This window comes from Oncorhynchus nerka, linkage group LG7, assembly GCF_034236695.1.
Source record: "Oncorhynchus nerka isolate Pitt River linkage group LG7, Oner_Uvic_2.0, whole genome shotgun sequence".
Taxonomy (NCBI): domain Eukaryota; kingdom Metazoa; phylum Chordata; class Actinopteri; order Salmoniformes; family Salmonidae; genus Oncorhynchus; species Oncorhynchus nerka.
Window position 1 is genome coordinate 48,029,031 of NC_088402.1, and position 21,183 is coordinate 48,050,213.

General features: G+C 43.6%; 1 protein-coding gene across 5 annotated transcripts in view; it reads right to left on the bottom strand.

The window, feature by feature from the left end:
- The window catches only part of tmcc1a (transmembrane and coiled-coil domain family 1a), a 70,462-nt gene extending 49,757 nt beyond the window's left edge, over nucleotides 1-20,705 (bottom strand). For 3 of the 5 annotated variants that reach the window (XM_029663883.2, XM_065020572.1, XM_065020573.1), the window contains exons 1-3: nucleotides 20,621-20,705; nucleotides 6,676-6,719; nucleotides 5,527-6,435 (exon numbers count right to left, since the gene is read on the bottom strand). In XM_029663883.2, the coding sequence (XP_029519743.1) occupies nucleotides 5,527-6,108 (582 nt within the window). In that variant the 5' untranslated portion in view covers nucleotides 6,109-6,435; nucleotides 6,676-6,719; nucleotides 20,621-20,705. The remainder of the gene's footprint in view (nucleotides 1-5,526; nucleotides 6,436-6,675; nucleotides 6,720-20,620) is intronic. The other 2 variants (XM_029663885.2, XM_029663884.2) reach the window with 2 other exon arrangements.
- Nucleotides 20,706-21,183: the final 478 nt, after the last annotated feature.

Here is a 21,183-nt window from a genome sequence, read left to right on the forward strand (position 1 = left end):
GAATCTCTTATAAAATGGGTTAAAGTTATGTACAGTAAACCTAGGTGTAAAATAGTAGATAACGGCTACTTCTCAAAGTTTTAAACTGTCAAGAGGAGTAAAACAAGGTTGTCCACTATCGGCATTTATAATTATTATTGCAATTGAAATGTTAGCTGTTGAAATTAGATCCAACAATAATATTAAGGGATTAGAAATCTGTGGCTTAAAAACAAAGGTGTCATTATATGCTGATGATTCATGTTTTCTATTAAATCCATAATTAGAATCCTTCCACGGCCTCATAGAGGATCTAGATACTTTGTCTAACCTCTCTGGATTAAAACCAAATTATGATAACTGTACTATATTATGTATTAGGTCACAAAAAAATTCAACTTTTACATTACCGTGTAGTTTACCAATAAAATAGTCTGACAGGGATGTGGACATACTTGGTATTCATATCCCAAAATAAACGAATGATCTCACTCCAATAAATTATGTTTGAAAATTAGCAAAATAGATAAGATCTTGCTACCACAGAAAGGAAAATACCTTTCTATTTGTGGTAAATCACCCTGACTAACTCTTTAGTCATATCACAGTTTACCTATTTGCTTATGGTTTTGCCTACACCTAGTGACTTGCTTTTTAAATTATATGAACAACAAATATTCCATTTTATTTGGAATGGCAAGCCAGACAAAATTAAAAGGGCCTATTTATATAACGAATATGAATTACTGAAGGGGGGAAATTATTAAATATTAAAGCATTTAAACTCTCACTAAAGGCATCAGTCAAACAAAAGTTACATTTAAATAATAAATGGTTCTCTAGTAAACTAGTATAAATTTCTCACTACATGTTCAAGAATGGCCTTTCCCCTTTATTCAGATTTCAACTGCTCACTTTCGGTTATTTGAAAACGAAATAATCTCCAAAATATCGTTAGTTTTTAAATAAGCCTTAGAAAGTTGGTTGCAATTTCAGTTTAATCCACCTGCAAAGACAGATATTGTGGTTAAACTCAAATATACTAAATTATTTAAAAAAAAAACTCATTTCTTATCAATTTAAAAAAAAGTAGAATCTTTGTAAATGATATCATAAATAGGACTGGTGGAGTTATGTCACACATGCAGCTAACACAGACATATGTAAATGTCTGCTCTACCCAAAATTACAAACAACTAATTGCAGCATTACCACAGAAATGGAAGAGGCAAGTGGAAGGGGGAAAAAGTAAGGAACTTGTCTGTCCGTCCTGCATTAAAGACCAAAAATGGTTAAAGAAAATTGTGATAAATTAAAATATATACCAATTTCATTTAAAGACCAAAAAATTGACAGCTGTGCCATATAAGTTGCAAGATTGTTGGGGAAGAGATGTTCAATGTACCGATTCCATGGCATATGGTTTATATATATGGGGGGTACAATATTCCCAGCTCTGCAGATTTTGCAGGCACACAGACACTGGAACTCTGCCTAGAAGGCAATCATCGCTTCTTCACTGTTGATTTTGAGACTGGTGTTTTGCGGGTACTATTTAATGAACCTGCCAGTTGAGGACTTGTGAGGCAACTGTTTTCAACTTACATATTTGACATACGTTTACATTGTGCATGTTTATTTATACAGTCATTATTATTCAACATGTCCTCATCTGGGATTTGAACTCACAACCTTTGGGTCATGGCTTTCTGATCTTTCTGCTATGTCTGTGTCAATTGGGAAGTAGTGAACTACATGTAATTCAACAAGGAATCTAATTACATTTTGATGTAGCTTGGTGGTAGTTTAACTACATTCAAATCTTGGTAATGTTGTCAGTAGTTAATAACTTTTTTGTCATGTAACTACTGGAACTACACTCAATTTCTTTTGAAAACAAATTATATGGGTGAAGTAGACAATCATTTCCTTTCATTTTCAGCATCAGACCTGTCTAATTCTCACTTAAAACACTTTTTGTGGGGCCTCCCGAGTGGCGCAGAAGTCTAAAGGCACTGCATTGCAGTCTAAGGCACTGCATTGCAGTGCTTGAGTATGTCACTACAGACCTGGGTTCAATCCCAGGCTGTGTCACAGCTGGCCATGACTGGGAGACCATTGGCTCAGCGGGTTTGGCCAGCCGGGATGTCCTTGTCCAATCATGCTCTAGTGACTCCTTGTGGCGGGCTGGTCGCAAGTTGTACGATGTTTCCTCTGACACATTGGTGCTTCCGGGTTAAGCGAGCAGGGTTGTGTTATGAAGGACGAGAGTGCAGCCAAATCTGCAACGGTCAACAGTGGCATCAATTCTGCAAAATTTCCGGCAAAACAACAGGTAAGATGTGCATTCTGCAAGGGCATCTGACTGAACTGCACATTACAGAAGTAAATTGAGCAAAGCCTCCAAAACTACTTGTGTGTGATCGTTTTTGTATTTCTGCATGGGACCCAACGGTTACCTCCTACAGGCGGGAGAGGTAGGATTTTCACTGCTGGGCAGGAAACTGCAATCGTTGATATGGTTATCAGAAACAATGGCATAAAACTCAGAGATTCAGGATGAGTGTTGGCAGACAATGTAAGCATGACAACTATTTCTAGAGTCCTGAAACAACATCAAGTCAGGATGAAGCAGTTGTACACTGTCCCCTTTGAGAGGAACTCTGATGGAGTCAAGCAACTCAGGAACCAATAAGTCCAGGTAAGATGACTATAAAATACAGAACTGGTTTTGAACAAAACCAAACAGGGCAGAGGCACACAATGGCATGTTTTTAGGTATAATGTAAACTACCGTAATAACCTAACTCTTATGTTGCCTTGTGGATTTATTTTAGAGAGTCATGGAGATTGAAGCCAGGCAAACACATATTCATCTTTGTGGATGAGGCTGGTTTCAACTTGGCCAAAACACGGCGGTGAGGAAGGAATGTGATTGGGAAAAGAGCCACAGTGGATGTCCCGGGACAAAGGGGTGCCAACATCACAATGTGTGCAGCAATATCCTCTGATGGATTGCTGTTACACAAACCGCTAATTGGCCCATACAACACCGAGCGTCTCATTCCATTCCTGGGTGACCTCTATGGAAGGGTTGTGCCAGGTGAGGAAAGGGTTGCAGTGAGGCGAAATCGGCCAAATTTTGTAATTGTATGGGACAATGTGGCATTTCACCATGCCCGTGCAGTCACAGAGTGGTTTGCAGCCCATCCCAGGATGGTGTCGCTTTTCCTCCCACCTTTCTCTCCATTCCTCAACCACATATAGGAATTATTTTCCTCGTGGAGGTGGAAGGTTTATGACCACCAACCACATGATCAAATGTCCATCCTGGACACAATGGATGCTGGATGCCTGGACATATCTGCAGAAGATTGCCAGGGATGGACCAGGCATTCCAAAAGATTCTTTCCTAGGTGTATTGCCCAAGATGACATAAGATGTGACATGGATGAGAACCTGTGGCCAAATGCATAAGATAGGGTTGACTAGTATTGCTACTGTATCGGTAGATGGTGTGTATATACAAATTCTTGTATTTTGGAATCACTCAATGCCATAAAATGACATAAAACATATTGAAGCATATTGCATCACGTCTGATTCATCCCTGTAACATATACTGCAGTGAATTCTAAACAGTAAAGGTGTCCTTCTTGTTTTGTAAAGAAAACATTGTGTAATGCTACCTGTTTAGTTCATTGTTTTATGAGTGACAATGTGTGCTTGTTGGGAGACAACCTTTGCTCGTGTTGTGGAAGAACGAGCTGATTTGAGACATGTATGAAGTGTTTTGGTAGTTTTAGGGCATTTTGAACGTGAAATGAACTGCTGTGCCAAGCTGAAAGTTAGTTAGGAGAACCGTGTGAAGAGTTTTGAAAAAGTGACCTAAGTATTGAGAAATGGGTCCTAGCGATTGTAAAAAAAAAACTGTAAAATGGCTATATATACAGACGCAGATCAGACTACAACCATTATCTGATATGACACCGCCATCTGGTGGCAGTAAGGACAAACATCAGGCATTTACACACCGGTATGGCTATAGCTATACTTTCAGAGAGGAGAGCAAGGCTGAAAATCTATATTCTCTCACTGGGGCCAGTCTGTTTCTCTTTCAGCCAACGTGTCTATCTCGGCAACAAGAGGTAGTAATGTTGTTGAATGACAAAATAGTCTAGCACTCAAACTAAATACAGACATTAGATAAAGTCAAGTGAACACAAATTAACACCGTTCACACCTACTGTAGTGAGAGGCTACTTCACCAGAGGGTATTAAAAGAACATAGCACGCTAGATGAGCAGGAAAATACTGCATGTACTTCCCCTGCGTCAGCTTCCCTTTGTTATTGAGCTCTGTCCTTTCAGACACAAGTGGTCTATTGTGTGTGTGTGTGTGTGTGTGTGTGTGTGTGTGTGTGTGTGTGTGTGTGTGTGTGTGTGTGTGTGTGTGTGTGTGTGCGTGCGTGCGGTTATAGCAGTGTCTGGTACAGAACTCTCAATGCAAAACCTGAGAGGTCCTCTGACCTATCTTATCACAGATGGACAAGCATCAACTCCCTGAGAGGTCATACACACATACTGTACATTCTGAACACAGAACAACACATATACACATGGATGCAGAAAAATAACCTCCACATCTTGCATCACGCAAGATGCATGTCAAGCATTTCCAATTTCCAAATTCCAATTTCCAATTTCCAAAACATGATAAGAATTCTCATAAAAGCTCAGTGCTCCTACAACACAAGGAGCTCTTCTTAATGTATTATGTGGATAGACAGCATGTCTACTTTACTGTTAAAATCAAATGTATCTTCTTGACATGACAGAAATGCTTTTAGAACATTCAGTGTTAGTTCTTCCTCCAGTGGATAATTAATCTTCACATATCTCATAACATATACTGTAACTAAATAACTGAGAATCTAAGAGACAGCGTCTGTTGACTACATGGCAGTCAGCAATTACAGTGGAACATACCATTCTGAAACATCCAGAGAGGGGTGTTTGGCTATCTTGCTAGGATAATGCATTTCATATTTGCTCTAGACGTACTTGGGACAGTCTTTGGGCAGTCGGGGCTCAGGAATACCAGTTTCTGACTGATCTGAGTAGACATGCGTGTGTGTACCTCTGACCTGAGCCTGGATTAGCACTGCCTCTGCTCAGGAGCATTTAGCATTACAGGACAGAAACATTATTATACACACATGGCATCACGTGTCATACTCTAGTAGATACCCATAAACTTCCAGTCATTGCGCTAATGCTAATTAGCATTGGCTCGCGAAACTCTCAAACTTCTTTCATATTGGACACAGAGACATAACAATGTTATCCACGAGTTCACCTGACTTTGGGGAAGTAGATAAAGGTTGCCAATATCCCGAAGAGTCCCTTTAAGCCTCAATATTTAAGAGCAGGCCTGTTGGATGAAGAACACCTGAGTAGGACAGGATTGTATTACATCCATTACCAGATAAAACATGACCACAAACCCAAAAATACCCTAATATGATTGACAGCTGACATTGCTCACCTTGTCTGTCTCCTCCGTGGACTGGTATCCTGACGACAGCACCACGTCGCCTGACGTTGCGTATCCAGGATTGTACCCAGGGGAGGGGCTACTTCGTGTGGTGTTGTCCGTGGAGGAGGAGGAGCGCAGGCGTTCGGAATGCTTCTGTGCATCATAGGTAGGGTGGCGGTGGGGTGTCTGGGGGCTGCCTCTCAGAGGGGGGTCCCGGTCTACTCCCCCTCCCCCCCCCCCTGCCCCTGTCCCGTTCCCCCCACGGTACTGGCTCTGCAGCATAGTCCCACGCCTCATCGTGCCCACAGGGCCGGCACCCTGACCAGCTGGGGGGGCAAGGAGACCACCAGAGGGGGGTTCAGAGTCAGGACAGGCCAAGGGGGCTTGGAGGGGGGTGAGGTAGTCCTCGGGAGGGTAGCGAGAGGGGCCACCCATTGAGATCACAGAGGATGAGGAAGAGGAGGATGCAGAGGAGGAAGAGGAGGAGGCTAGGGTAAAGCGAGAGAGGGACAGGCGTCTGCGTTGCTGCTGGAACAGCTGCTTCAGACCCTGGCCCAGGACGCCCATGCTCTCTCTGGAATTCTGGGTCATTTTGGAGGGGGAGTGGTGGTCTTAGTGAGAGGAACACCTCTTGAGGCCTGAGTCCTGCGCCTCTTCTCTACCCCCCGACCCCCCCTAGGTGCCTCCCACTACCTCCTCTCTGTATACGAGGGTGCAGCACTCTCATACACAGGGGAATGGGGGTAGGATAGGGGAGTAGAGTAGAGTAGGGTGTGTGTTTCTGGGTTCACTGTCTGCCTGTCTGTCTGTAGGACAGGATAGGATGGGTTGAGACAGGAGAGGTCAAAGTTCAGCGGTGGCCAATGGGAGTCCACAACATGCATCCAATCAGCTCAAAGATTATGCTTGCCTAGTAGTCTACCATAGAAAGAGAGGAAATGGGTTATGAGGGAGTGAAAACAAGGGACAGCAAGAGGAAGCAAACTCTAAAACAGATAGTGTTGGAAGTTCTACCTCGACTCTGGGCCAGATGTTGGGGGCAACTTCTACTAACACCACAGGCACTGCACACACAAACGGGGGAAGGGGAAAGGAGAAAGATAGACACACAGAGATGGAACAAACAAAAGAGAGAAATAAGTGAAAAGACCCACATACCATCAGCCCAACACTGCCTAGCCTCACTCAGTGTCCAAGATCACCTGTAGAGAGAGAGAGAAAGAGAGCAATCAATGTCTCAATCAACTAATCAAATCTACTTACGCAATCTATGAACACTCAAACCTTACACCCAAGTATTGTGTCCCCTGGCAGATCCTCTGGGAGCTCATTTGGAGTCACTAAATTTCAAATCCTTCTGCTTTACCGCTACAGTGGTGTCTGGAGAGAAGGGCTTCCTCAAAAACTACAACACACAGCAACACAGGCTCACTATACCAACTCACCTAACCTGCAGCAACCCCAAAAAACCTATGCCAATCTACGCTAAGCAACATGGTTTCCTTTGAGGCTGAGGAGCGACAGTAATTTCCTTAGATACATATTCCTAGTGTGAAGAGAAGGCAGCCTGTCAGACAGTCACAGTGAGTACTGGCAGTGGGGAGGAAAACAAGTCCGAGTCAGGAACATTCTGAGCTCTGGGGGTGGGTGACATGCTAACTATATTCCCTAAGCTGCACAGTCATAAGAGACTATGCATGAATGCACACACACACAAAGAACACACAAACATGCAAGGGACACACACACAGTGTAATCTACACAAATTAGGCTGTGACACGGTCGACCCACGTCACAGCTAGTTAACACAATCAGCTGTTCAGTTTCACAATAGGCCTAGAGAGAGGAGAGAGAGCAGCACACAGCACAGTGCCCACACTGTCACTAGCAGCACACAACAACACTGACACATTCACAAAGCAGTATACTGACCACTGATCAGCCACTAGCCTTCAATATAATACAGTCTTAGAAAAAAAGGTGCTATCTAGAACCAAAAAGGGTTCTTCGGCTGTCCATTTTGAAGAACCTCTTTTAGTTCCAGGTAGAACCCTTTTGGTTCTAGGTAGAACCCTTTCTACAGAGGGTTCTACATGGAACCCAAAAGAGTTAAACCTGGAACTAAAAAGGGTTCTACATGGAACCATAAACGGTTATACTATGAGGTCACTTTTTTTCTAAAAGTGGACTTTTTTTCACATTTTCAAACAGTCCAGTTTAAATTTTCCAACCGGGCTATACATTTGGGTGAGGTTTTTTTCCTCGCCTGCAGTAGCCTCGTTTCACTGCCAAAAATAAAATTTAAACATCTGGTGTAGTAACAACACAATGTCAAACACAGGTAGCCTAGTCAAATAATTAACATCCAATCACATTAACCGCTACTCTCTCGCGGGAATTCCACTATGTAGCAAACGTAGCTGCTGCTCATGTTGGTATCTGTACTGATGGCGCAAAACCAATAACAGGGAGACATAGTGGAGCGGTAACTCGCGTGCAAGCCGTTGGTCCCGACGCCACTTAGGTACACTGCATGCATCCGCCGAGAGGCACTTGCGGGAATGCCTGAGGAGTTTGAAAGACGTTTTTGGACACTACAGTGAAAATGGATAACTTTGTTAAAGCAAGGCCTCTGAACTCTAGTGTATTTTCTGCACTATGCAATGATATGGGCAGCGACCATGTAACGCTTTTACAACATACAGAAGTGCGCTGCTTATCAAGGGGCAAAGTATTGGCACGTTTTTTAAAATTGAGAGACGAGCTTAATGTTCTTTACTGACCATCATTTTCACTTGTCTGACTGCTTGCATGATGAGGGGTTTCTCACACGACTGGCCTATCTGGGTGATGTTTTTCCTCGCCTCAATGATCTGAATCTAGGATTACAGGGACTCTCCTCAACTGTATTCAATGTGGGGGACAAAATTGAAGCTATGATTAAGAAGCTTCTCTGTCTGCATTAACAAGGACAACACACAGGTCTTTCCATCATTGTATGATTATTTGTGTGCAAATTAACTCAAGCTTACGGACAATGTCAAATGTGATATATAGCGAAGCACCTGAGAGAGCTCGGTGTGCAATTACGCAGGTACTTTCCCGAAACGGATGACACAAACAACTGGATATGTTATCTCTTTCATGCCATGCCTCCAGTCCACTTACCGATATCTGAACAAGAGAGCCTCATCGAAATTGCAACAAGCGGTTCTGTGAAAATGTTATTCACTTAGAAGCCACTGCCAGATGTCTGGATTGGGCTGCACTCAGAGTATCCTGCCTTGGCAAATCATGCTGTTAAGACACTGACGCCCTTTGCAACCACGTACCTATGTGAGAATGGATTCTCGGCCCTCACTAGCATGGAAACTAAATACAGGCACAGACAGTGTGTGGGAAATGATTTAAGACTATAAAAAGTTTGGGAACCACTGCTGTTGAGATACACATAGCCAACTGGAGACTCTCAGTGAGTGCAGGGTTTTGATAAGCCTAACTTAAGTTGTTTAGATCAGTCTGTAACTGACAGTTAGACTTACAGGTTATGTCGTTGTCTTTTGTTTGAATTGTTTATGTGTCTGCTGTGCGGGGGAAATGATAATACAAGCGGAACTACGTAGCTAATACTGTTGTAACGGGGATCCTTATTGTAGCAACACACTTTTGGAGGGAAGGCAATCCTGCGCTGCGTTAGCTAAGTTTTCATGTCATCGGGTGTAGTTCATAAAGTTTGAAGAGTGTATGTTAGGATGAAGTGTGAATTCATGCCAGGAATAATAAGTGTGAAGTTTGATTTCCTCCCTTCTGTAATAAGCAGCCAATGAGGTATTTGTTCCTTTATTCATGTGTTTAATCTGAACCCGTTATAACGCCGGTTAAACTGTTATGTATGTAAGCACTTCAGAGTTATACCAAGCTAATAAGTCACTCGTAAGATAAGGTTGTAAGAGTGTGCTTAACTGTATTTTTCATTTACTTTATAGTTCTCACGGAAGGTGATAATTCTGACTAAAACTACAGAATAAAGCCGCCAGTTAAAATCAAGGAACGGTTGTGCTCGTGGTTACTGAAGGGAGTTACACAGGCGAGTTTGTGCTGGGCTGTACCTACACAAACCATAGTTTGCCAGCCATTAGCCTTTAGTACTGAAATAACATGCCATTGAGGAACACTCTAATAAGTCTACACACAACTCACAGAGACACATGGCCAAGTGGAGTTTCTTAGCGAGAGCATGTTTTTTTTTCAACAGTGACACACCTGATTTAAATAATTGTGGTCTAAACCACGATTAGTAATTATTAAAGCAGGTGATGTAGCACCGGGCTGGAATAGGACTTAACACACTCTGTCTGTGGCGCTCCAGGACCTCAGTTGGCAACCTGGTAGTAGTGTTTGAGTGGAACGCAGTGATGAAAGGTTGAATATGACAAGAGAGACAGAGAGAGAACAGATGGGGGACAGGACAGGTTCATGCTCACTGCCAGTCACAGTCACTCAGTCAGTAACCTGCTGCCAGCCTGGTGCTCACTATTATAAACACTCTGAGTGGCACATTCAATGCATGACAAAATGCCCCTGTGATCTGAAAAGAACAGCTCTGACTGACACACCTTGAACCCTTTCACCTTCACCACCCGAGTACTCAAAGGTCTTCACATAACACAACACAAGCATGCGCGCATAAGTGTGCAAACACAGTGATTCCCCCCTATATTCAAACATATATAACATCTAGGGGAAACACTGTGCACACCAATTCACAATATAGACACACGTACATCAATCAAATAGCACCTAACAAGCATCCTAAATGATTGCTATGGTGTGTATTTTGGGGCGTTAGCGGTGGAATTGTCCTGTTTGAATCTGGTGCTGAACCTGCCTCTGGCTGCTAGCCCCCTCTCTCTCTCTAAGTCCTCTCTCATCCTCAGGCTGATCTCAGCCCATCTCAGCCCAGCTGATCTCAGCCCAGCTGATTGGGTGTTTTCTTTATTGTCTACTGTTTTATATGCATGCTTAATCCTCTTTCAGGAGCCCTTAGAGAACAAAGCCACATTTTGTGTGTGTGTGTGTGTGTGTGTGTGTGTGTGTGGTATGCAGTCCTAATGCATAATTTCATTAGGCAAGGCTTGGCTTTCCACCTTGGTGAGGTCACGAAGCTATAACAAAATCAAATTAAATGTACCGTCAGTTGCCAGATGGGCTGTTGAGTGACATGACAGTGCTGTTCTGTTCTATCCTGTTCTGACCCTGACCCTCAGAGCAGGTGCTGCTGGAATCACAGAGAGGGTCTTGGTACACTACTGAGGCTACAGTCGACACATGACCATCCTCTACAGCACAGATCACTCATATACTGTAGGCCTATCAGGACTTAGACAAACACTCACACAGACACAGGCACGCAGTGGTGATTAAACAGACAACAGGTGTCAGAGCCTTTGTGAGCAGGGCAGCCATGATGAGTCAGCACATTTCTCAGAATTACTGTGGCTGCATCCCAGTCAAAGGTAAACCAGCAATGACCACAAGAACAATGGCCCTTCTGGAAGCCCCTGGTAAAGGCACACACGCACACACGCACACACACATGACCTGGACCTCATCTCTATGTCAGGCCATTCGTTGGCCAGTTTTCCTGTTGCGGTTGTTGATACCATTGTCTCTGCATGACCAGCTGAATCATACAGATGGAGACAGCTCAGCCTTGATTACCAGGCAGGCAGACAGACAGATACACCATCTCACTGACAGCCAAGAGCCTGATTGAAATATAAAAAAATATGTAAATGCACTGCTGGTTATGTAAGTTTGACTTATCAGCAACAGTTACTCAGTTAGGCTGTTAAGCAGATAGCCTACGCCATAACAGAGACAGCTCCAGTTCTGTTAATTAACAGAATCCAAATTTCAAAACTATGTCCATTCTAGGCTAGACAGTAAAGATTTCTTTTGGTTGCTCAATCTGGACCCTCAGTTGTGGCTTTGACGCACATATTGTTGGTCATTGTTGAACTAATAGGCTCATTCCCCAAAAATCTCATAGTGTACTGAAACAGGCCCATACAGTTCCAGAGGACGTGGAACAGACTGCTCTTTGTTCTGCTCAGAGCCACAAACAGCCCTATCTCTGGTCTTTGTGCTCTGTCTCTATCACTGACAAGAGAGAGGAATTAGACCAGAGAGTTCTGTCAGCCCTGCCGTTGAGAGAGAGAGTACACTACCATTCTAAAGTCTGGGGTCACTGAGAAATGTCCTTGTTTTTTAAAGAAAATGATTTTTTTTGGTCCATTAAAATAACATCAAGTTGATCAGAAATACAGTGTAGACATTGTTAATGTTGTAAATGACTTTGATAGGTGGAGACGGCTGATTTAAAAAATTTTTTATCTACATAGGCGTACAGAAGCCCATTATAAGCAACCATCACTCCTGTGTTCCAATGGCACGTTGTGTTAGCTAATCCAGGTTAATCATTTTAAAAAGGCTAATTGATCATTAGAAAAAACTTTTGAAGTTATGTTAGCACAGCTGAAAACTGTTGTTCTGATTAAAGAAGCACTAAAACTGGCCTAGGTGAGTATCTGGAGCATCAGCATTTGTGGGTTCGATTACAGGCTCAAAATGGCCAGAAACAAAGACCTTTCTTCGGAAACTCATTGGTCTATTCTTCTTCTGGGAAATGAAGGCTATTCCATGCGAGAAATTGCCAAGAAACTGAAGATCTGGTACAACGCTGTGTACTACTCTCTTCACAGAATAGTGCAAGCTGGCTCTAACCAGAATAGTAAGAAGAGTGGGAGGCCCCGGTGCACAACTGAGCTAGAGGACAATAGTACATTAGTGTGTCTAGTTCGAGAAACAGACACCTCACAAGTCCTCAGCTGGCAGCTTCCTTAAATAGTACCCACAAAACACCAGTCTCAACGTCAACAGTGAAGAGGTGACTCCGGGATGCTGGCCTTCTAGGCAGAGTTGCAAAAGAAAAGGAACTCTGCCTAGAAGGCCAGGATCCCGGAGTCGCCTCTTCAGTGTTGACGTTGAGACTGGTGTTTTGCGAGCAGTGCTAACATAATTTCAAAAGGGTTTTCTAATGATCAATTAGCCTTTTAAAATGATAAATTTGGATTAGCTAACACAACGTGCCTTTGGAACACAGGAGTGATGGTTGCTGATAATGGGCTTCTGTACGCCTATGTAGATATTCCATTTTAAAAAATCAGCCGTCCAAATCAAACTATTCCATTTGCACAACAGCATGTGAAATTTATTGTTTTTTAAAATGGAATATCTACATAGGCGTACAGAAGCCCATTATCAGCAACCATCACTCCTGTGTTCCAAAGGCACGTTGTGTGGAAATTATAGGTAATTAGCAAGACACCCCCAATAAAGCAATGGTTCTGCAGGTGGTGACCACAGACCACTTCTCAGTTCCTATGCTTCCTGGCTGATGTTTTGGTCACTTTGAATGCTGGCGGTGCTTTCACTCTAGTGGTAGCATGAGACGGAGTCTACAACCCACACAAGTGGCTCAGGTAGTGCAGCTCATCCAGGATGGCACATCAATTGCGAGCTGTGGCAAGAAGGTTTGCTGTGTCTGTCAGCGTAGTATCCAGAGCATGAAGGCGCTACCAGGAGACAGGCCAGTACATCAGGAGACGTGGAGGAGGCCGTAGGAGGGCAACAACCCAGCAGCAGGACCGCTACCTCCACCTTTGTGCAAGGAGGAGCAGGAGGAGCACTGCCAAAGCCCTGCAAAATGACCTCCAGCAGGCCACAAATGTGCATGTGTCTGCTCAAATGGTCAGAAACAGACTCCATGAGGGTGGTATGAGGGCCCGACGTCCACAGGTGGAGGTTGTGCTTACAGCCCAACACCGTGCAGGACGTTTGGCATTTGCCAGAGAACACCAAGATTGGCAAATTCGCCACTGGCGCCCTGTGCTCTTCACAGATGAAAGCAGGTTCACACTGAGCACATGTGACAGACGTGGAAGAGTCTGGAGACGCCGTGGAGAACTTTCTGCTGCCTGCAACATCCTCCAGCATGACCGGTTTGGCGGTGGGTCAGTCATGGTGTGGGGTGGCATTTCTTTGTGGGGCCGCACAGCCCTCCATGTGTCTCGCCAGAGGTAGCCTGACTGCCATTAGGTACCAGGATGAGATCCTCAGACCCCTTGTGAGACCATATTCTGGTGCAGTTGGCCCTGGGTTCCTCCTAATGCAAGACAACGCTAGACATCATGTGGCTGGAGTGTGTCAGCAGTTCCTGCAAGAGGAAGGCATTGATGCTATGGACTGGCCCGCCCGTTCCCCAGACCTGAATCCAATTGAGCACATCTGGGACATCATGTCTCGCTCCATCCACTAACGCCACATTGCACCACAGACTGTCCAGGAGTTGGCGGATGCTTTAGTCCAGGTCTGGGAGGAGATCGCTCAGGAGACCATCCGCCACCTCATCAGGAGCATGCCCAGGCATTGTAGGGAGGTCATACAGGCACGTGGAGGCCACACACACTACTGAGCCTCATTTTGACTTGTTTTAAGGACATTACATCAAAGTTGGATCAGCCTGTAGTGTGGTTTTCCACTTTCATTTTGAGTGTGACTCCAAATCCAGACCTCCATGGGTTGATAAATTTGATTTCCATTGATAATTTTTGTGTGATTTTGTTGTCAGCACATTCAACTATGTCAAGAAAAAAGTATTTAATAAGAATATTTCATTCATTCAGATCTAGGATGTGTTATTTTAGTGTTCCCTTTATTTTTTTGAACAGTGTATATATATATATATACATACAGTCAAGGCCTATCCTATTAACTATTACTCTACAGATACTAGTCTATCCTACATATTCTTCAGATATATATACATGTATATACAGTGGGGAGAACAAGTATTTGTTACACTGCCGATTTTGTTTTCCTACTTACAAAGCATGTAGAGGTCTGTAATTTTTATCATAGGTACACTTCAACTGTGAGAGATGGAATCTAAAACAAAAATCCAGAAAATCACATTGTATGATTTTTAAGTAATTCATTTTTTTTTTGTATGAGAGAAATTGAGCTGCTAATCCTCAAAATAATTCCACATCAGAGGGGCAAGCTGGCTGTCTCTCTCCTATCTCGCTCTCTCTCTCTCTCACTCTCTCCCCTCTCTTTCTCTCTCGCTCTGAGCAACAGGCTAGCAATATCACCCACATAACCACATTTTTGAAGGTTGTGTCTAACCAAAATGAAATTATAAAATTACATTAGTCATTTAACAAAAATACAGTCTACAGTGGACAGCAATTGGTAGTTGTCATGGGTTGCAGCTATCTGGGACATCCATCCCAGTGTGCACACACTGTTTGAATCAACGTTGTTTCCACGTCATTTCAATTAAATGACGTTGAACTAACGTGGAATAGACATTGAATTGACATCCGTGCCCAGTGGGATGGCATGCACATTAACATATCCCCAGATATACTGATGATGTCTGATGATATGCATAAAGACAAGACATAAAACCGAGGTGAAGTAAAAGTAGGCTAAATAACAGAAGGTAATAAAAGTACAACTTTGATGATAGAGCTCTAATGTAACCTACAATAAAATTGAATCTTGAATCTACAAAACAGCATATTATCAGATCATTAAAACATGCATGCACTATTTTGTTAATATGTTAGGCTACTAACACATAAAGCAGATATCACAGTGTAGAAGTTACACTATGGCCAGTCAACTTATCTCAAAATGACTGTAGAAGTTGGAGATAATAATCTAGGGTGATTATTATGATAATCTTCATGATTATGGCGCATAACGTTCATAGTTGACATGACGGTATTAAACTACAAGTGTAACAAATTTACAACAACAACAAGGCAACGGAATCATAGCCTATGAATGGATTGCATCAATAGAAGTTTATAATGTAGCAAAATAGAATGAAATCAAAGTTTATTTTTCACGTTCGCTGAATACAACAGGTGTAGTAGACCTTACAGTGAAATGCTTACTTACAGGCTCTAACCAATAGTGCAAAAAAAGGTATTAGGTGAACAATAGGTAAGTAAAGAAATAAAAACAACAATAAAAAGACAGTGAAAAACAGTAGCGAGGCTATATACAGTAGACAGGCTATATACAGGCACCGGTTAGTCAGGCTGATTGAGGTAGTATGTACATGTAGATATGGTTAAAGTGACTATGCATATATGATGAACAGAGAGTAGCAGTAGCATAAAGAAGGGTTGGCGTGTGGCGGGTGGCGGGTGGCGGGACACAATGCAGATCGCCCAGTTAGCCAATGTGCGAAAGCACTGGTAAAAACTGTTGAGAAGCCTTTTTGTCCTAGACTTGGCACTCCGGTACTGCTTTCCACGCGGTAGTAGAGAGAACAGTCTATGACTGGGGTGGCTGGGGTCTTTGACCATTTTTAGGGCCTTCCTCTGACACTGCCTGGTGTAGAGGTCCTGGATGGCAGGCAGCTTAGCCCCAGTTCGCACTACCCTCTGTGATGCCTTGCGGTCGGAGGCCGAGCAATTGCCATACCAGGCAGTGATGCAACCAGTTCTCAATGTTGCAGCTGTAGAAACTTTAAAGGATCTCAGGACCCATGCCAAATCTTTTAAGTTTCCTGAGGGGGAATAGGCTTTGTCGTGCCCTCTTCACGACTGTCTTGGTGTGTTTTGACCATTCTAGTTTGTTGGTGATGTGGACACCAAGGAACTTGAAGCTCTCAACCTGCTCCACTACAGCCCCTTCGATGAGAAAGGGGGCATACTTGGTCCTCCTTTTCCTGTAGTCCACAATCATCTCCTTAGTCTTGGTTACGTTGAGGGGTAGGTTGTTATTCTGGCACCACCCTGCCAGGTCTCTGACCTCCTCCCTATAGGCTGTCTCGTCATTGTCGGTGATCAGGCCTACCACTGTTGTGTCATCTGCAAACTTATTGATGGTGTTGGAGTCGTGCCTGGCCATGCAGTCATGGGTGAACAGGGAGTACAGGAAGGGACTGAGCACGCACCCCTGGGGGGCTCCAGTGTTGAGGATCAGCGTGGCAGATGTGTTGCTACCTACCCTCACCACCTGGGGGCGGCCCGTCAGGAAGTCCAGGATCCAGTTGCAGAGGGAGGTGTTTAGTCCCAAGATCCTTAGCTTAGTGATGATCTTTGAGGGTACTATGGTGTTGAACACTGAGCTGAGCTGAGCCTTTTGACCAGGTGGGAAATGGCAGTGTGGAGAGCAATAGAGATTGCATCATCTGTGGATCTGTTCAAGCGGTATGCAAATTGGAGTGGGTCTAGGGTTTCTGGGATAATGGTGTTGATGTGAGCCATTACCAGCCTTTCAAAGCACTTCATGGCTATAGACGTGAGTGCTATGTGTCTGTAGTCATTTAGGCATGTTGCCTTCGTGTTCTTGGGCACAGGGACTATGGTGGTCTGCTTGAAACATGTTGGTTTTACAGACTCAATCAGGGACATGTTGAAAATGTCAGTGAAGACACCTGCCAGTTGGTCAGCACATGCCCGGAGCACATGCCCTGGTAATCAGTCTGGCCACGCAGCCTTGTGTATGTTGACCTGTTTAAAAGTCTTACTCACATCGGCTACAGAGAGCGTGTTCACACAGTCGTCCGGAACAGCTGATGCTCTCATGCATGTCTCAGTGATGCTTGCATCGAAGCGAGCATAGAAGTGATTTACCTCGTCTGGTAGGCTTGTGTCACTGGGCAGCTCACGGCTGTGCTTCCCTTTGTAGTCTGTAATAGTTGCCACATAGTGTCGGAGTGTCGGAGCCGGTGTAGTATGATTCAATCTTAGCCCTGTATTGACGCTTTGCCTGTTTGATGGTTCGTCGGAGGGCATAGCAGGATATCTTGTAAGCTTCTGGGTTATAGAGTCCCGCACCTTGAAAGCTGCAGCTCTGCCCTTTAGCTCAGTGCGAATGTTTCCTGTAATCCATGGCTTCTGGTTGGGGTATGTACGTACAGTCACTGTGGGGACAACGTCCTCGATGCACTTATTGATAAAGCCAGTGACTGATGTGGTGTACTCCTCAGTGCCATGGGACGAATCCCGGAACACGTTCCAGTCTGTGTTAGCAAAACAGTCCTGTAGTTTAGCATCTGCTTCATCTGACCACTTTTTTATAGACCAGTCACTGGTGCTTCCTGCTTTAATTTTTGCTTGTAATCAGGAATCAGGAGGATAGAGTTGTGGTCGGATTTACCAAATGGAGGGTGAGGGAGAGCTTTGTATGCGTCTCTGTGTGTGGAGTACAGGTGATCTAGAATTTCCCTCTGATGCACATTTAACATGTTGATAGAAAATTGGTGGAACTGATTTAAGTTTCCCTGCATTGAAGTCTCCGGCCACTAGGAGTGCTGCCACGGGGTGAGTGGTTTCCTGTTAGCTTATTTCCTTATACAGCTGACTGAGTGCGGTCTTAGTGCCAGCATCTGTCTATGGTTGTAAATAAACAGCTACAAAAAGTAGCTGAAAACTCTCTAGGCAAATAGTGTGGCCTGCAATTTATCATAATATATTCTACTTCAGGCGAGCAAAATCTAGAGACTTCCTCAGATTTCGTGCACCAGCTGTTGTTTACAAATATGCATAGATCATCCCCCCTCGTCTTACCGGAGTGTGCTGTTCTATCTTGCTGGTGCAGCGTATATCCCGCTAGCTGAATATCCATGTAGTCATTCAGCCATGATTCCATGAAACATAGGATATTACAGTTTTTGATGTCCCGTTGGTAGGATATTCGTGTCCCCTGTACCCGCGTTTCTTCTTCTTGCAAATAACGGGGATGTTGGCCTTGTAGGGTGTTTGGAGAATGTCCTGTGCGTCTTGCTTGTTGAAGAAATCCGAGGTCAGTGATCGCTGTCCTGATATCCAGAAGCTCTTTTTTGCCGTAAAATACGGTTGCGGAATCATTATGTACAAAATAAGTTACAAATAATGCGAAAACCCCCCACATAATAGCACAATTGGTTGGGCGCCCGTAAAACTGCTGCCATTTCTTCTGCAGCCATTTTCCATAGGGAGGAGAGAGGCTATCCAGACACGCCTAGTGCACAAATTAATAACATACAGTATGTCGCGCAGCTGAGTCGAGTGTGGAGACGAATGGATTTGGATCAGTCAGACTTCCTGATGAGCCCTTCCCAGCTAGCTACCTAATGGACCAATAGCCACGGGAAGTCATTTGGGTGTGGGGGTGCTGTAATATTTTTGCCGACCGCTAATACAGGACTAGTAAAGGCCCAGTGCATTACTTTTGTGAAACTAAATGTAGTTGAGTGTTTACTAGCATTTGCATCTTGAGTCTCTTATTTATCTGTACAAAACAATTAATCTGATAATACTTGTGGAACATAAAAGCACTTGCCTGATATATATTTTCCAGTTTCTTGAAATACTTTGCAAATGCAAATGCACCCACAACTGTAGCATTGCAAGCGCCATGCTCTACAACTGAGCCACATCATCACAAACCATTTGATGTCTCAATGTACTCAATTACTGTATTGTGCATTGTTTTTCTTCATGGCGATGGAAAGTCAACAGGTACAAACCTAGATGACCATTCTGACCAGCCAATACAGTAATGTACATTTACATGAAGTGGTTTGTAAGGATGGTAAATTAATACTGCACAAAAAGTGGTTGTTTTATATGTTATTTGATCATGAAAAATATTTAATTTGATGTAGATGCTTTGCACCTTTTGATGTAAATGTTTGTGGACAGGGTTTTGTTATTTCTGGATTCCATTAGAATGACAATTGCAGAGGAAGGAACAGGGCAACAACCCTTACAAGCCTTGAATCCTGCAAGATACTGTTCTTAATTATACAACTACCTTTTTTTGCCAAAGCAGAGATGCTGAAAATATATATATTTTTTCTGTGGCACTACAGACATCTATATCGGTCTGCTAATACCAAGTAAAGCCCCAGTGCACTACTTGTGAAATATTTAATTTGATTATATATATATTTTCATTCGGATTTTTCAGGAGGTGCTGCGGCACCCTCAGCACCCCTACTTCCAGTGGCTGTGCACGGACCTAGTTCATGCTGGCTAGCTGGCAACAATGGTGCTAGTTAAAACTTAAAGTTATGTTTATTTTGATGGGAAGGGAGTATTGGTCACCATCTGGTTGTCACCATTACCAGTGCAATGGTGTTGTATCAAGGTGCTTTCCGATGTGAGTTGCTTCTGTTCCCACCAGGCAGCAGTTGCTTCCCACCTATGCAAGTTCGAATCCAGCTATAGAAAGTTTTTAAAAATATATTTTCGTTTTAAGCTTATCCCAAACCATGTTCCTTCCTAACCTTAAGAATGTGGAATTAATGCCTGAACTTAACCTTAAACACTTCGACATTTGAAGTTTGGAACCACTTCGAAGTTTGACGCTTGAGAAACATGGATCAACGTCTAACTCTTACTTGAGACTGAGCGCAACCATGTGGATGTCACCACGATACAGTCTGCTGCTCAATGGGGAGGGTTTGCCCTCAAGCAGGCAACACTACATGGGGCTCAGTGTCCTTGGCTCCCGGTTGCCGCAGTCTGAGCCCTTGGCTCCCGGTTGCCGCAGTCAGGAGGAGGGGAGTAGCTAGAATAGTGTATCCAATATCAGGCCAGGGTGAAAGGTAAATAACATTTATTGCAGATTTAAACTGAATGATTCTACACTCAAGTCCCAACTTCGGCTGACACGTTTCAAATTCTGGGTGAAGTTTCCAGCCACAAGCACAAACTAGCTAGCTGACTAAACCGAATCCGTTCGTCTCCACTCGACTCTCGCTGCGCGACACAGGTCATCCATTTGGGCACCCGGCGCGTCAGTATAGCGGATCCTCTCCCAATATGAGTGACAATCTGTATCACTGAAACAGATGCATATTGACAGCGTTTGAAGTCATGTTAGATTGTGTCATTGTAAACCCAGATTTATGAATTTTTTTTGCGAAAGAAACAACAGTTATGTACTAGAACAGAGTCAATAAATGTCACACTATACACATTTACATTATATTTAGAGTTGATAACTTAAGCGGTATATTGGCACTTACCTGGGCGATGAGAAAACTGTTACAGCCGACACACGTCCACCCCTCCTCTGACAGTGGCAATAGGCTGCCCTTGGACAGCGCATTTCACTCACGACGTACGCTACTGCAGCCGAGGGCACGCGTATGGCCGGACCAGACCATTTGTTTCGATTAGGGGAGTTGGCTGCAAAATATGCTCAATTCACATAGGTTACTCCAGCTATATTGGTCATTGAAACAAATACAATGTTCAGAATATTGTGCAGGTTTTGAAATGATTTGATTCATCATCTATTATAAAACGTTTTATTCAACTTGATTATTATTATTTTTATCGATCTACGGCTTGTTGTTGTTTAGTGGTCTTTGTCACCTCGTGGCAGTAGCCATACTGTGACCCCAATGAAGGTGAGGGTATGACAGTATTACAATGTGCACATTTGTCATATAAGTAAAAAACACGGATGAAAAAATTGGTTACGGGAGACATTGATCTTTACATTTTATTGATACAGCCCAGCTCGGTGACACTCTGTATCTCAATTTACCATCAAACCTGAAAGGGACAGAGAGTTGGAGAGTAA